Source organism: Euprymna scolopes, chromosome 1, assembly GCF_053919585.1.
Source record: "Euprymna scolopes isolate OS-2025 chromosome 1, ASM5391958v1, whole genome shotgun sequence".
NCBI classification, from domain to species: Eukaryota; Metazoa; Mollusca; class Cephalopoda; order Sepiida; family Sepiolidae; genus Euprymna; species Euprymna scolopes.
This window is the reverse complement of record NC_136482.1, coordinates 73,510,432-73,529,638: the sequence shown is the minus strand read 5'-3', so window position 1 is coordinate 73,529,638 and position 19,207 is coordinate 73,510,432. Positions and strand designations below refer to the sequence as shown.

Sequence of the window (19,207 nt, the reverse complement as noted above, 5' to 3'; positions counted from 1 at the left end):
GTTGACGCTTATAAAACGGAATTAACAGGTGCGAGAACGTTAAGTCGCGTGGTGTTTGACCTAGTTTTGCGCTGGAAGCCAGTTTGTTTTACCCGCTACGCGGCGATCAAAAATATCTTGTAAAAGTTTCGTAAATTAAAGATAGCTGCGACCAGAGTTCCTTAGTCGTAGATATTATTATTTAGACAGCATATAAAAAGTTTTAAGAAGGAGCGAGCCAACCGAGAATCACGGCGAAAAAAGCCTTTTGTTGACATACACAAAAAGCGAATAACAATACATACATACACACATTTTCGCTTTTATATATATAGATTATATTCAATGATGTACATTAATTGTATTTATTACATTTTAATGTTTTTTATTATTCTTTACGAATTAATAAAGACAAAGATATTAACAGCAATAATAATTTTTTTCTTCTTCTTCTAAAACCAACTATGTTTTCTTTTGTAGGGGAAATCCTCTAATAATATTTCACCTATTTCGTCATGATATATCATAAGCTATCATAACTCATTATTAAATCCGAATTCGGTTTTATCTACTTTTTATTCGCGTGCAAACGACTTTATAAGTCAATACGTCGGTCAGTCGGTCGGTCGGTCTGACCTTTTGTGCGTGATCTTTTTGATTAACATCAAAGGTCTGTTGTTAATAGATGCTGTTCTTAGCTTTTCAAGTTTTCTCGACCTTTTTGCAAGCAAAGACCAGATGTGAGGGCGACCCCACATATAAGACCTTGGTCAATGTAGGGGCCACCCTTCATACCAATTGTCACTATCCAGCTCCCCTACTCCCCGGGGAGTTGGTCCCCATTTCCCCTTCCCTCCTCACATTAAAAATCGGCCTTGTGCCTAATTTGCTCAGTGGGGGAGCAAATAAATACCTCAAAGTGTAGTATCTGTTTCGACAGATACTGCAAGCAAAGACCAGATGTGAGGGCAACCCCCACATACCTGACCTTTAACCAGTTGCCATTTCTGGTCCCCTTTTTCCCTTCCCCCTCTCTTTACCCCTCACATTAAAAATTGGCCTTGTGCCTAATTTGCTCGGTGGGGGAGCAAAAGACCTTGGTCAATGTAGGGGCAACCCTTCATACCAATTGTCACTATCCAGCTCCCCTACTCCCCGAGGAGTTGATCCCCATTTCCCCTTCACTCCTCACTTTAAAAATCGGCCTTGTGCCTAATTTGCTCAGTGGGGGGGGAGCATATAAATACCTCAAAGTGTAGTATCTGTTCCGGCAGATACTGCAAGCAAAGACCATATGTGGGGGCAACCCCACATATAAGACCTTAGTCAATGTAGGGGCAACCCTTCATACCAATTGTCACTATCCAACTCCCCTACTCCCCGAGGAGTTGATCTCCATTTCCCCTTCACTCTTCACATTAAAAATCAGCCTTGTGCCTAATTTGTTCAGTTGGGGAGCAAATAAATACCAACCCTTCATACCAATTGTCACTATACACCTCCCCTACTCCCCGGGGAGTTAGTCCCCATTTCCCCTTCACTCCTAACATTAAAAATCGGCCTTGTGCCTAATTTGCTCAGTGGTGGAGCAAATAAATACCAACCCCACATATCAGACCTTGGTCAATGTAGGGGCAACCCTTCATACCAATTGTCACTACCCAGTTCTCCTTTCCCACCCATCGGGAGCTGGTACCCCTTTCCTTCCCCCTCCCTCTCTCTCTCTCTCCACATTAAAAAAAACGGTCTTGTGCCTAATTTGCTAAGTTGGGAAGCAAATAAATACAACCCAACATATAAGACCTTGGTCAATGTAGGGGCAACCCTTCATACCAATTGTCACTATCAAGCTCCACTACTCCCCGGACGTTGGTGCCCATGTCCCCATTCACTCCTCACATTAAAAATCAGCATTGCGTGTAATTTGCTCGGTGGGGGAGCAAATAAACCCAAAATATCGAACGTTGAGTACGCTTGGGTTAAAAGATGCATAAGTACCATATTTTCTTCAATATACTTAGTTTCTGATTTGTCCTAAGGTGGCCTATTATACGGACAATCAAAGATAAAGTATTCCGTGAAAGGAATAAATTAATATACACGGTGGTTTGAATATGGAAAGTGAAGTTTACTTACGTATTCACATAGAGACAAATAGAGCGTGTTAACGTTCAGGGAGAAATCTGTTCATGAAGCCCAGTGAATCCGGTGACTTGGTTCCTTATGTAGAATGTTCCGAGTTGGTTACCTATCTCCACATAACACCTCCCCCCAAGCCAATTTCTCCTTGGAGAATTTTGCTTAATTCCGTTTATTTTTAGGTTTGGAGCTCAGTCGGTTAACTTTTCTTTTCACCCTTGTACTTTTTCTCCTCAACACCGTTTGAGGGGGTGGAGCTGGTGGTGAAACTGGTACTCTCTGACCTGGAGTAAAAAATACTACTCTCGGAGTAGGTTGTGCTATGGGTAGAGGAATATTAAAAGAGTCATACAATACCTCTAAGGGCAGTTCATTATCTTCTGCCTGTTTGTAGTCATCAGTGTGTCGGGGTCTTAGCTGATTCATATGCCTGCGACAGTCAAATTTACTACTTCTTACCGAATATAGCATGTGTCCAATTCTTTTCATAATCATCTCCTCTTCCCAAAAGCTTTTCCCAGTCCTATAATTCAAGAAGAATATTTTGTAATCAGGTTTGTAGAACCTTGTCGAATGATTTTTTCTCGTTGCTGTTGTCTTGGTTGCCTTTGGTAAAATCCTGTCAAATACAGATCTGATTTTCCGTGCGAACATTAGTTCAGCTGGTGACAAATCGGCATTCGTGTTTGGGTTAGAAGTGATCCTGTATGCAAGCAAAAAGTTTCAAGGCTCTTCTCATCGGTGTCCATGCATTGGTGTGTCCTTAAAGCTCTTTTGAACGTATCAACAAATCTCTCTGCGAGACAATTTGACCTTGGATGGTATATTGCAGTTATTAAATGTTCAATCGATAGGGCCTTGCAGTATTCTTCAAACTCTTTGCTGGTAAATTAGGTGCCGTTGTCACTGACAATAGTTTTAGGTACTCCAAAACGACTGAAGAGATGGATTAATGGATCTTTAGTACTAGGCGATGTCGGATGTTTACACTTAAACACTTCCGGCCATTTTGTAAAGCTGTCGACAACCACTAAGAAATAATATCCATTTAACGGACCTGCATAGTCAATATCCATGCCGCATCCGTCTTCGGTCACGGTTGTATCTATACAGGTGGTGCCTTTACTCCTAGCTGACACCCTCGACACTCTCTTACTATTTTTTCGATGTCCCGGTCCATAGTAGGCCAACATGTATATCCGCGCATCAAAGCCTTCATTCTGGACATGCCTGGATGACCGCTATGGAATTCTTTAGCATTCTCTTTTGCAGTGTGGTCGGTATGACGGCTCTGTCTGCAAACAATAAAGTCTGTGAACACATCGAAAACAGCGAAATTTTTTACTCTTTCTTTGATTTGTCATTTAGCTGCACCTGGTTTTTCGTTCTTACAATGAATTCATCTGTTTCTGCTGCCTTATTGATGTCATTTAGAGTCACTGGTAACTCCCGAATCGTGTTGCACAGCAATCCGGAGAGTTCTTTTTCCTCTCTCCCAATGTAGCTATCACTGTGCCCTTTAAAGGTTCAGCACACTTTTGAATCAATCTGGAGAGACCATCTGCATGTCCCATATTTTTGAATGAAATCTACTCCATTTTAAAATTATAATTCAACAGAATAATGCTCCATCGTTGAAGTCTGTTTGCAGTATGAGTGGGTATGCCTCTTTTAGACCCAAAAATAGTCAACAAGGCTCTGTCTGCAAACAATAAAGTCTGTGAGCACATCGAAAACGGTCTGCAATGTAAAAAATCCTGCCATGAATAAATGTATGGAATTTTTTAATTGCATAAATTATTGCCAAACTTTCTTTTTCAATTTGAGAATAGTTTCTCTCCGCAGGCAAAAGTGATCTGGAAGCATGAACTATTGGTTTCGTTGACACATCTTCCAGTCTATGGAGAAGTACTGCTCCTATACCATAATAACTTGCATCTGACGCCACAATCAATTCCTTCTGTGGATCGAAGTGGACCAGTCCTAAATCAGATAGCATGCATTTCTTAATCTCTTCAAATGCACTTCGGCACTCCTTTTTTTAATAATTCGTTCAATGGTACTCTCAACTTCTGTATTTTGAGGATATAGATAGCATAACATTGTGCTAAACCCAAAAATGATTGTAGCTGGGCAACATTACTAGGTGTTAGCATCCTCACAATGGCTTCTGTTCTCTGGGGATCCGGTCTTCTGCTTTAGCTGTCAATGATTTGACCCATATATTTTATCTGTTTAAAAAAAATCACATTTTTCGGCACTCAATTTGAAACCAAATTCCCCAATTCTTTGGAAAACTGTTCTGATATGTTTTTTGTTTTCCTGCACATTTCTGCTCTTTACAAGAATGTCATCCAAATATGCGATTGCAAAATCTAAATCGGCAAGTATTGTGTCCATTATGTGCTGAAAAACACTGGAGCTACTTTCAAACCAAAAGGAAGCCTTTTGAGTCTGAAGAGTCCTAAATGGGTATTGATGCACAAATATTTCGAGCATTCTTCACTGACTTTTACCTGAAGGTAAGCCTCAGATAAATCAATTTTGGAGAAAAAATTTTCCCTCCATTCAGCTTTGTAAAAATTCCTTTAGGGAATGAGAGTGGATAACTATGATCCATAAGACAGTCATTAAAACCTGGAAAAAAATCGGTGCATACCCGAATCCTCTTATTTTTCTTTTTAACAGATGCAGTGGGGCTTGTCCACTCAGAATAGTCACTTTTCCGACTACACCATTTTCCTGCAGTCTCTGTAGTTCAATTTCAATATCTTCTTTTGAGGAAAAGGGCGCGTTTCTTTTCGGCTTAAAAACAAGTTTCACATTTTGTTTTTGTTCAAAATTCACTTCGGTTTTAGTACACATACCTAACCCCTCAGAAAAAAAAACCTGGTGAATTCACTTTTTTTTTTGTTTGGAATTTTTTTTCAGCTACACTCACATTGTTACAAAATGAATTTATGGGTAACTCCCATAAATCAAACAAAACGACCCAATCAATTCCGAAGAGGCAAGAACAACTAACACTTTTGTAGAAAAAGTTTTCGATTCAAGAGATACACTGCAATCAAACTCTCCCATGAATTTTAATCTTTTGCTGGATACTCCTTTGGCAATTTTAAATGTGGACACCCAATCTTCTTCCAGGTCACTTCGTCGATAATTGAAGTATCGCTACCTGTATCCAAAAGTAGTTTCACTATGTGACCGTTTATTTTGGAATTGACAAATTTTCTTTTACTTCCTTGTCTCACTTCTTCTTTTGACAACGCCACATTTACTTTAGACTTAAATTTTTGTCTTTGTTTATTTTGTTTAGTTCGGCACTGGGAAGCTCTTTGTCCGACTAAATCACATTTGGCACAAGTTGATCTTTAAAGGGGCATTTTTTTCTTAAGTGCGAACCCGCACAGCTCCAACATTCAAAACTTTTTCCTTTGTTCTTGGGAAATGTTTTTTGTTTTACCATTAGGACGTGGGCTGTAGTTTTCCCTCTATCCTAATGGTATCCCTTTTCACATTTATCAATTTCTGGCATTCTTATGTCACTTTTTGCAATTTAATTTCTGGATCTTGCTCCATAATCGATAAAATCTTTGACGTTAAATCGTTGTCCTTCGGTTTTGTCAGTCCCTGAACAAATATATAACACTTATCAACATAGCAACTAACAAACCTTTTAAATAGTTCACACTGGGCGTTGACTTAATTCGCATATGTTACAGTATGATCAGTTTCTTCTTTTTTGCATGTTCAAGTACTTATACCTTATATGGAAAAAGGCTGCCTCTTTCACCAAATATCGAGCACAAAATTCGAACAGTTTCCGAAAAAGAAATAACTTAAGGTTTCTTTGGTAAAATCAAATTCCTAAATTTTGTGTTTTCCTCCGTACCCAATTTCTGAAGTAGGAGTGTGATTCTTTCCTTGTCCGACTATTTCTCACATCTTTTTGTAAAAATCGTCTCGAACCTATGATAATAGGCAGGGAACGTATCACCTTGTTCTGGGTCGTATTTGAACTCTGCTAGAGAGTTGGCTATACCCTCTGCCGAAAAAAATCTAGATGCGCCATCTTCAGATTTTTTGTGACAACACAGTTTCACATAATAGAAGATACTTTGTAGTTTGCTGAATGACGTGTGATTCAAAACGTTTTTGCTGAATCAAAATCCGTTTTTGAAATTCAATTTGAGCTTTTTGCTGAACGTTTTCGTCAACTCAGTTATTTGTTCGGAAAACATTTTTAAACGCACAAATACAAAGTCAACGAATACAAAAGATGTTCCCCTTCAGATATCGTCACGAAAAAAAATTGTCAGCACTTGAGAAATGTTCAAAGAGAAAAAAAAATCACCATACAAAATATTAATAGTTTACAAATTTTCAGAGATCCTTTTCATCTTTTTCAACTACACGTAAACTTCTTTTAAGAATTTCTTTATGGCAGAACAATTACCACAGTACAATTCGTTTTATCCTATTCACCAAAAACAGAATACCTCCGAATCGCTTTTCAAACGAGACAATATGACGTCAACTTTTCAGAAAGTTCAATGAAAAACGGCAATAATAATATAAAAATTCTTTGTACTTGCGGGAATACTTGTCTTTCGCTTTCTAAGAAGTATTTCCTTAATCGGATATAAACTTTTTGAGAATTTTTTTTTAATTTCGCGCTCACCACGTGCTCATTTTTTTTTTTTTACTGAGTTCGAATCTCGTCTCCGTCGCCAATTTGATATGTCCTAAGGTGACCTATTATACGGAAAATCAAAGATAAAGTATTCCGTGAAAAGAATAAAATAATATACACTGTGGTTTGAATACTGAAAGAGAAGTTTATTTATGTATTTACATAGAGACAAATAAAGCGTGTAAACGTTCAGGGAGAAATCTCTGTTCATGAAATCCTGTGAATTCGGTGACTCGGTTTCTTGTGTTGAATGTTCCACATAACAGTTTCACTTAATCCAGTGTTCGTGTCTTTATGAGCCCACAAAAATAAGTGAATCAGATCTTGTTCAACAGGCAATTGATCTTTGCCTTTTATTTCTGGAATGGTTCTGATCCAGCCATTTATTACAGCATCAAATCAATTCACAATAAAGAAAAAGATTAGTATCGACAACATATAGGAACATATAGGAACACCCTAGACTATTAATTGTTTTAGTTTACGCTATCATGGCTTTTCCATAACATTTTCTTCTATTTCAGTTTTGTTTATTAACATGAAAGTGACTAAATGTGATTTTCTTCTATTTCTTTCTCTCTTGCAGTTCACATATACAGCTCCGCAATTAATAGCATTTGAGTCCTATGCCGAGGGGAACTCACATACGCAAGTTTAAACCGGATGTCGGCTTTCCAACATCATTTAGCCGAAGATGTCGCGTCTTGACATTGGATCTCCTGAAGAAGGGTTCACTGCAAAAAGAAAATTGAAAAAAAAAAAAAGAAATTGAAAAAAATATTATAAAATACGGAATGGAAATAACACCAGCTTCTACTATTACATTCAAAACAAACAACTCAAACTATACTGCAAACACCGAAATATATATATATATATATATATATATATATATATATATATATATATATATATATATATATATATATATATATAATATCTGGTCAGTTTATGAATACTTGTGCTTTTGCGGATAGATATAAAAAACAAAAGAAGAATTAAATAATTATCAGAATTAACACTTTGAGCATTGGGTACGATTTTTTATTAGTGAAGAGTTAAATTATTCAACCGAAAGATGTAATGAAATGTTTTACATTTTGTGGTTGATTGTAATATTATGAACTGCACGAAGACGTTCTTTCTTGATAGTGGAGCTCTTCTGTAACAGGAAATCTTTTTTTTTTTAATTTATTATGCCGAATGAATTAAAAAGAAAAGTACAACAATAAAGAAAACAGCCTAAATGTTTCAAGTGGAGTACCTTTGAACTATAGTTCTTCTTCTTGTGAATTACATCTTTTGCATTAGCGTAAAACTTACACGGTTCTTTAACTGACCTGATACTTATATACGTATATGAAACAAGAAAATGGCAACATCAACAACAAACATGAATAAGAGAAGCGATTTGCGAAGTGAATCAATTCCTTGCGTGTTTACTCTTTTGTATCACGTACACGTCCTTATTAATGAGAGTAACAGCATCTTAAAAAAAACGGAAATTCTGTTTTTGACATTCGTTGGATATAAAGGTTTCATATAAAACATACAAAGGACAAATCAACCGAAACGAAACAAAAATGATCGAAAATATACTATCCCATTAGTCGATCAATAACACACTATACACAACCGTGTATAAACTATTTGACACAATTCTACATACATAAATGTGTATGTAGTCAAAATAAATTCATATATATACATACACTACATATATTTAAATGTACACATATATATATAATTCAATGTATGTACATATATATACATCATATCGTTTTAATATCCATATAAATATATATTTACATCATTTCCGTTTATATATATATATATGTTGTTTCAATATATGTATGCATATAAATGTATATATGCAATGATACGTGATTTCGAGATATATATATTTATTTATATATAATACCAACTTTACGGAAGGACATATAGGAAAATATAGTCTTTGCAAAAATAAGACTAGGAATTATATTAACGAAATATATCGGGTAAAAGAAAGGTAGATGAGGTGATAATTGATAAAATTCTTTCGGTCATTTTTTTATTTCATTTTCTGCCTGGACAAGTTATGCAAGTCATTTTTTCCAAAACTCGCAAGAAAAACAAAAACAGAACAAACTTTAACATGATAGAAAACGGAATATAATGAAACAAAAAAACAAAAGTAAATTATTTTCGCTTTTTTTATTATTATGTTGATTGAGATCGTGAGAGAAATATTTCAAAATGAACCTATTTGCTCATCAGGAAATAAACTAGTGAAGAGTTAAGTAAACAGAAAACACCAATTTGCACTGTCTGATTATGTTAGTAAACCATTACATGTGAACATGAATCACATAAGTATATGGATATATACAAATATATATATATGCACACACGTAAACGTATATAACTATCAATGTAATTATAAACGTGTCTTATAGGCATAAACCATTTTCAATTACTATTTTAATGTATTATGGTCATATATTAGTCCTAAATGGACCATGTTGATATATATATATATATATACATATATATTTATAGATATATATATTTATATATATATACACATATGCACACATTAATATATGTACAATCATATAAATGTATCATATTATATTTATATATACGTCTATATATATGCGCGTATATACCGCCCTACACACACTCACACATATATATACATATACTAGTATATATGTGCATATTCCTGTTTTTAATCGTTTACACACACACACACACACACACACATATATATATATATATATATATATATATATATATATATATATATATATATATATATATATATATAGCCAGTGTTCTTCACATGTACATGCTCATATGCCTATACATTTTTATCCGTGAATACTCACTATTTTATTCTACGAGCACAGACTGCTTGAAGGGAGAATATTATAAAAATGTAAATGTTCATCACAGACATTACCAAAATCACATTAAGCCAAAATGCATTGTTTTTATTCCTCTTCCAAAAAGACAGAAGTTGCCAATCACCTATGAAAGAGAAAATTCAAAACGAAATATTTAAAAACGCAAAAAGCTGAATATGCACCCGAGCAACAATTTTTAAAAAAATTCTTTTTCGGTGGAAAATAAATAATATCAGGTATTTCTTGTGATAGAGAATAGTGAATTCCACAGAATTAAATGAAACAGACATATACATATTCACATATTCATGGATGATACAAATATGCGTGTTTCCGGATGTATATATGCTTACATATACACAAATATATATATATATATATATATATATATATATATATATATATATATATACGACATAAATATATCTGACCTTTTATTAGTTACATGTTAATTTTTATCAAATTATTTAATCCCATCATCTTTTTAAAGAATGCGTTACGTTACATATTAATCTGTGTGATCAATCAACTTTTAATATAAAACCACTTACCACACAACCCTATTCACAAGCAGAAAAATCCCACTTTTGTAAAAAAAATATGAAAAAAAGAAAACACTGGTGAGCATTTCTTGTTCCTGAAATATTCATGGTCAGAAAACAAAACTATATGAGAATGAATTGGTCGACTTCTTCAAAAATATGTCTCCAAGCTGGAAACTGGTTTCCTATATTATCATCCAAAAACACTCTCCGTATCCAAATCTATTTTAAAAAACATCAGCAATGGAATGAAATTTGTGATCTCATATATTTTTTCATTTAATTTTCAAATACTTGTCTTTTACCTTATATATATATATATATATATATATATATATATATATATATATATATATATATATATATATATATATACTAGATGTTCTGACCCGATTTTGCTCTGGATCATCTTATTGCAGTGAATGAAAATTACTTTTTTCTTATATATATATATAAATAATTAACTATACACTTTTACATAGTTTTACAAAAGAACATCAAATTTATTTAAACTTACAATGTACGAAGTGAAACGATTGCTGATTAGACATAATATTACAATTCGCACTTGTATATAGGATCTTCATTAAAATTTTCCGTTGTCAGTTTATCTGACACACCTAAAATCAAACGTATCTTATGTACTTTTTATAATAAATATAAAACAGTCAAGTACACATTTTAAACTGTTTTATAAGTAGGCAATATTGACGAAAATTATTTAAAATTAAGACATATTTTTGCCCTAATTGTCCTTTATCAAGACGAAAATTTATTTAATAATCAGTTTTAGAGAAATTTACACAACCTTTAACTGCAACAAACAAATTTAATTATCTGATAATCTCTTTTCTATTTATGCATAAATGCGCTGAATAATCTTATTTCAATTTTAAGTTTTATTTGTTGGGATGGAAACATGGATGCATTACTGCTACAGAGAACTGTTTAATCTTTTCTTTCTTGTCGTATCTGTAATTAGCGAATATCTTTTCAGAAACTAACGATACATAATGATTCCGTTATAGTGCCCACATCCGATAATGAAGAATTTTTTTCGTATGCAAGCACAAACATTTCAGGTCGGAGAAAATGTTGAATTTATTGATCGAAAAGAAAAAACAGCGTCAAACAAATATCCCGAGGAGCTGCAAGTGGTTCTTCGATATCCGTAGAAGATTCTGCCAACTATTTCGATCGGGATTCACTCTCGTTTGTTTCTCCAAAATTTTAAAATGTTTTTGTCGTTTGCGTAAATATTGATACAATTTATGTTTGAACTCTAGTTGTAATTTTTTATTCTTCTATTTGTATGCAAATATTTTGGGATGATTTATTGTTGTTATTCTTATTAAATAATATGAATACCTAGATTGTTTACATGGTTAAAACTGTTGTCATCGCTTTTATTGTAATCATGTATACGACATTTTATTGTAATCATGTATACGACATTTTATTGTAACCATGTATACGACATTTCGTACGCTGTATTATCTGACCTCTATGTAATTTGGGTTGTAGTCGATTATTTAGGGAAAATGTTGAAATCTATTTTCTGGAAATTTCGAACTAAACCTTTATTTAATTCCGAAAAGCAGATTACTCTAAATGCCGTTTTTTTTTTTAGATATCCCGTCTTGGTTAATTTGTTCTCAAGTTTCTTACGAAGAGATTGGACTCGGAACCTCTAACCCTGAAGATGTCTTAATTAACACTGGTATCCATTAGGATATTTGTTCAGTAGAAACTTTTAAAACTAAATAACTGATACAAGATGTCTTTTTAAAAATATTATGGCAATTCGAAATACATATGTTACCGATTATGATATAATGTGTGTCAAAAAGGTTGGAGAGTACAGCGGCCGAAAAAGTTGCAAGAATGATAACCAAGATGAGAATAACAGTTCGAAATAAATACAAAAATATTCAAATAACAACAATACCTCATTTCAGAAATAATGTAAAAAAAATAGATAAACTAACTAAAAGATGGATGCATGGTTGATCTAATGTAGTCAAGCGAGATAAATAAAGGCTCCCTGACTCAGATACGAAAGGATCCCAACTTCCTGTTTGATTTGCCAGAGAGAAGGATAATACAAAAGAGATTGAGAAATAAAAGATGGGTATACTGACTGTGTTCATAACAAGTGAATTTACATCTCAGCAAAATATACACCGAATTGCAAGAATGAGAGGATTGAAATAAAAATTAAATTGAAGAATTACGGAAAATTTTAATACAAAACGAAATATCTTTTAGCGAAACACCATCACGGGTATTAATTGACCCTTGACAGACGACAATCTTAACGACTTATTGTAATCAGGTTGTCATTTTTAACGTTTGTATTTATTTTCATTCTGGAAACTCCAAACCTACGGAGCTATAAATTTTGTCAGGTCGTTGTTGCCGTCGAGGTAGACATTATTATAAACGCGTCTTCAGAATCGACCATAAAATGGAAACATTCATAATTCAACGTTCATCTACACTATCAGTGAAAATGGATAACAATTTGTAAGAGTCCTAAATTTTGGAACGAGGTTAGATCGTCCAATTTCAATCGATAATAAAATAGATTTCAAACATTATAACAAAGACACGCAAATTAATAATCATCGATATGCTTACTTAAAGTTCTCTCCACTGGACTGCATTACATATCGGGTTCGAAATTATTAATTTTGGTTTCGTTTAGTATAAACTAAAAACTAATATCTACCTATATAATCAATAAAATTATTTTGTAATATTTTTAGGGTTTAAAAGTTTATATAATTACAAGCACACAGTTCTATATGTGTGCGATAATGATGTTTAAATTGTTGGTGCATAAAAGTATTTAAATCTAATACATTTATAAGTATTTGTCAGGTCTATTATACACTGTATGTGCACATATTCGTGTATATGATTTCTAAGTTTTGAAAACGTATACATATTTACATATATTTTTATTTTAGATCAATTCAGACAAACATATAATATTAAATATATATGACTTTTAAATTATGATACATATACACATACATGTATATATATATATATATATATATATATATATATATATATATACATCATTTGTATTTATCTAAATACGTATTAAATTAGTTGATTTTAAAAAGTATATTAAATCATATTTAATAATCCCATCTACATAAAAGTCTATGATTATAATAACGACATAACAACATAATTTTAACTGCTTTTATAACATATATATGTATAATATTTAAAGCTTGCATATTTTATATATTTTTTAGTAGAAGCTGTAAAACCTTCACAAACACCTTAACTTCTTTTAACAGTCATTTTCGAATTCTGCGTCCACTACACGTCTCTTTATGTATAAAATATCCAGATTGGTACAGAATAAATTCAATAGTCGACTGGGTGGCTATTCGCATAGGATACACATAAAAACAAAAAAACAACAGCACTGTTTTGTAACACATAATATGCATTATTTCGAAATCCTGCGAATTGGCTTTGAATTAAAAGAAGTTACATGAGATACAATCGTTCATACGAGATTTACAAATATATCAAATGAGAATTCCTCTTTTTGATTTGCCTTTTTACAGAACCATGAGGCGTTATATATATATATATATATATATATATATATATATATATATATATATATATATATATATATATATATATATATGCATTATTTCAGGTTATATAAAAATACAAATACATTACTGAAAAGAATTTATATAAATAGATTATAATGATTGTTTGTATGTGAATATATAAATATATAGCTATTTTAATATATATATATATATATATATATATATACATATATATATATACTTAAATAACTGCATAAATATTCATGTATGTACATATAACATTATTATTTCTGTGTATTTATGAATAAGTGTATGAATTATTTTGTATATATTCTTTATGTAAGTAGTTGTATTTGTATCTATCTATGAATACTCAGAGGTATTCATAGATATATATGCATATATATATGTATATATATACATATATATATATACGAAAACTATTCGTGTGATATTGTAATTTGTGAATGATCACGTATTGTCGATTGACTGTTTTGAAACAGTTTAAAGAGACAAGATGGAAGGTATATATTTCATAAGTGTATAGATGCATGAATTTGATCTATATGAGTATGTTTATATATTTATACATGTACGTACATAATAATATTTACATATTTTCGTGCTTGTATAATCTTCCTGAAAAACGTTACTAACTTTAACTAGAAACTTTGTGAGCATTTAAATTTTTGTATATATGTTATAAATCACTTTATATTCACACAAATAATAGGTCAATAAATTACTAGAGCTAAAATATAAATGTTTCGAATTTGTTGCGAAAACATTATAATTCATACAATTGTTTTTGCCTATTTTAAAATAAATATTCTCTTGGTAACAAACAGATAATTACATATATGTGCGTGTGCGTGCGTGCGTGTGTGTGTGTGTGTGTGTGTGTGTGTGTGTGTGTGTGTGTGTGTGTGTGTGTGTGTGTGTGTGTGTGCGTGCGTGTGTGTGTGTGTGTGTGTGTGTGTGTGTGTGTGTGTGTGTGTGTTGAACAAACCTCTGGAACAGTAATATGTGGGACTTTTATGGAACAAATTGTTTTGTGAATGAATTTAAATTTGTTGTGGAAGATTAATGCTGATATAAGGGTGTTTCGATATTGATGTACATTTTCTTTTTACATTTGATACCCCGAGGACGATCGATTTCAAACCGATCGTGAAACAGTGCAAAAAAGAATTTGGTATTTTACATCAATACGTATACGAACCCGTCACTTAAACTTAGGAGGCAAGTAAAAGTAATTTGGGATTTTTGAATTCTTTAATAAAAAGTTAGTTTGTGTAATACGGCAAGCCAAACGTTAAAATGTCTTTAAAGAATGCCTAACGGTTTTAACGTCAGATATTGGCTTAAAAGGCATGGTCGACATGTTTAGAAAAAAACGCAGTAATATGGAGATATTCGTCGATCAAACCTTTTAAAATAAACTTTTTTGTGCGTGTAAGAAGACTTAATGTGACCACACGTGACCGATAACATAGCAAGTAGCCTGCGAAAAAAGGTCGAGTGAAACAGCTCTGATATTTTTTGATAAGGTGCAGCACTTTCTCTTTTCCCATGATGGTTACGAAAGTGAAATTGAAAGCAAAGATTCTGGACGATACGACTATCAAAAAGATTTTTTAAAGAATAAGTTAAGATCTTGTATTTTCTGTAATATTTCATTCTCAACATATTTTCCTACAAACAATCTTTTAATATGTATATAAACATGTAGTGTGTTTAATAAGCGATCAATTAGTTTTTATATTTTCGTACAAATCAGTTACATTTTGAAAAGAGTTGGAATAATTATCCAATATGTATTTTTTTCTTTTTATTTTGTTATCTGAAAACCTTGATCCTTAAAACTAGTTGGCCGTAGTCACTAAATCAGATGTGCAGTATGCTTTCAACTTCAAGTGAATCAGATCAAAATTCAAAAAGCGCTAATAAGGCATGCTCAAGCAACCTGCGACCTTTAACCCGCAAATATCAATGTGCATATATGTACGTCTTGATTGGTGTATCGGCAACGTGTTGCTGTTTTTAATATTATATCTTTATTTTCTTATGTTTAGTGCATTAGAAATTGTCACTTGTAACTGTCTACCTGTTGCTTTAATCATGGCTTCATCATTACTTTCGTTCTCTGATTTTCATCCTTGCTCTCCCATTTAAGGTGCTCCTTTTTGTCACGTGCTTCTCCCTTACTCTCTCTTATTTTTTAACATTTATTTGCATCTCCTTTTTGCTTTTCTTTCTATACTATTTATATCTAACTCTTCATTTATCATTGATCATATAATCTTTCCTCCTTCCCGTATACATCTTTACGATTCTACACTGTTACCTTTTTGTATACTCTTCTTCTTTCTTTTCTCACTCTATTTCTTCATACTTCATAAGTAGCATGATGTAGTTCTTACAGAGTTGTGCTGGGTGTCCCTAATTCAAGATCTTTTCGTGCTACTGCATCAATTTTACTAATCCTCTTAGGAAAATATAAATCTATTTATCTTCATGCAGCTATGGATAAAATAGTAGGGTAGACTAGATTCTAAAGCCTTGCTTGTTTGGCTCGTTTAGGAGAATTGACGCTCTTAAATAATATCATTATTTTTCTACTTATCTCCTTTTTTTCCAGTCTTCCTGGTTTGGTCTTGACATTAGACCTAAACTATACCGGTTCAGGCGATCTGCGGTTGAAGATTGCGCAAGCCTTTTAGACATGTCGGGTAGAGACGTGTCTATAATGCTGCTAAATATGCAAAATATGCCAACTTTTTTTAACCATTATCCTCGCTCTCCTTACATTCCTGTTTTACATCCTGACTCTCATAATCTGCGCTTTCCTCACCCTTGTTTTCATCCTTATGCTTCCCGGTATTATTGGCCTCAGCAATGATGAACCTTTTCTCACTGCACTCGTCTGCTGTTTTCTATTTACTCGCTCTTACTTCCATCTATTTCCCTGCTTCTCCTCCTTCTAGTCTTTGTTATATTTATTGCGTTCGTCCTCATTGCATTGCACTCTTGTATATCTGCTTTTATTGCTTCTGTTTCTCCCTTGAATAACAAGCTTTTATTTGCCTATATTGTTTGTCGCTTCTCTCCATATTTTCTTCCAATGTTCTTTCCCAGTCTCTTTTGCTCACTGGTCTTTAGCCGGGTTCCATTTGAAAAAAAGTTCAACAAAACTTTCTACTCAAGAAAAATGGATTATTATTATTATTATTATTCTCTCCTTTCGGTGGTAAATAAAACTAAAAATACACCTTAGCAAGTTTGAATCTTTATCCTTTCATCATCGCCATTATTTTTCGAATTAACACTCATATACTCACATACAATCAAAACAATACAGTCATGCATTTGGGATGTTTTATATATTTTCTCTAAAAGTTGACGAGAAAATGTATTTTCTCTAAAAGTTAAATATCTGAAGTTTATGAGAAAATGAAACCAATATAAGTTGTCGGTTTCTTTTAATAACATTCTGTAAAAATGTAGATATTGCGAACAAATCATATTCATTCATAATATATGTACACGTTTTTATGTGTACACTATAATGTCTATGCACACAAAACATATTTATAGTACTTAAATTAGTTACATGATTTTATAAGATATTACTAATAGTTTGATGTTTTAAGAAGTTGCGACTATGTGTTAATTTGCTTACTTCTGTTATTTAAACAATGCAATGAGAGATAAAGGCATTTTAACTCATCAGTGCGGATATATATATATATATATATATATATATATATATATATATATATATATATATATATATAACATTTTATAGCTTAAATCAAGTATTATCGGTTTCGTTCTGATACTTGTGTGACCTATGAAATCCGCTGAAGAGAGTTCAAATTTCCTCGCACCTAACACGTTCATTTATACACTGCTCGCAAGTTCCCTATAAGTTATAAGTAAAAGTGTAACTAACATCCAATTGATGGTATCTGGGCGTTAAATGACTAAAAATGCCGAAACACGATACATCATATTTTCATTCATATATGTTAATTGAAAACAACTTGTAAAACAGACAAAATAAATCATCCATTTAATATAATTTCAAATCTTTACACGATATATCATTTTATCTATCTCCACTGTCTGCAATTTATTTATGTATTCCTTAATCACTTAATCATGCGTTCTTTCTCTCTCTATCTCTCTTTCTCTCTCTCTCTCTCTCTCTCTCATACATATATATATATATATATATATATATATATAAGTCATTTCGATTGATCGCATCAGGTCGATCTATCAAGTTGACAACGTTAAGTAAAATAATAATTCTTGAATAAGAATTTAAAAGAATTTTTATAGTTAAGTTTGTTTTTCTTTATTAAAAAATGAAAGATTAGACAAACTTTTCTTCTACCGAAAGTTTATTATAATAATAAGATCAAAGAAAAATAAATATGGACCCCGGTTTACATCGTTTTAGGGGTGGGGCTATCCATCCAGCTGAAAAAAAGGAAATTACCTCTTTAGGGCGGTATCTCAGTCGCCGTTATCCAACCGACGCAATTTCCGCATAGATCGAACACGTTGCTTCTCTTGAGCATTGTCTTCTGTAAACGATATTAGATATTAGTTATAACGCGAAGAATTAATCACTAATTACGCGAATTACATTTCAAGTGAATCGGATCTTCTGCGTTTCTTTTTTTTAATTTATACTTCGAAGGTGATAAAAAAAAATAACGCAACTCTGCCTATGTGAGCCAACTTGTTGTTCTCTGTGTGATGTCGCGCTGTCGGTGATTTGAAAAAAAAAGTGTCGTAATTTTTCTTTCCTTTTTGTAAAGCTTTATAAAATTTGATCTGAAAACATGATAAACAATATGCGAAAAGTTTTTTATGGATTGAAAAAAAATTGTGTTAATAACAAAAATTGTTGTTTTGATTATTATAATTAAAAATGTATCTGGTAGTTGTCTTTGCTTATTTGGTAGGTAGTATAGTGTAGTTTAAAATAAAGAAAAACTTCTTTTTTAAAAGGACGAATCAGAGCAACAGTCACTGTGATAGTTGTAGATGATAACATTAACGTTGATCTTATTCCTGCTTGAATACGCAAAATGGCGCCATTTTAAATCCCGTGTTGTGTGGGTTCTTAAATAATTAGTATTAGCATCTTTTTCTTTCATGGTCTGCTCCTCTAAGTTTGACGAACTGATATAAAATAAATTAGAGTAAAGGAGTATTGAATTTTGCAAGACAATCCTTTACTTTGAGCGGAAATTAGTCGCCATCTTGAAAAGGTGAAATACTTTGAATCTTGAACCTTAAAACAACGGTTTTTTAATACGTTAATCTTCTCGTCATAAATACAGAACATGTTCC

General features: G+C 32.4%; 1 protein-coding gene across 1 annotated transcript in view; it reads left to right on the top strand.

The window, feature by feature from the left end:
- Nucleotides 1-7,615, top strand: part of LOC145242098 (glutamate receptor 2-like) — a 1,575,989-nt gene extending 1,568,374 nt beyond the window's left edge. Inside the window, exon 19 of the mRNA XM_080105053.1 lies at nt 7,401-7,615. Within this exon, the coding sequence (XP_079961179.1) occupies nt 7,401-7,472 (72 nt within the window). The 3' untranslated portion in view covers nt 7,473-7,615. The remainder of the gene's footprint in view (nt 1-7,400) is intronic.
- Nucleotides 7,616-19,207: the final 11,592 nt, after the last annotated feature.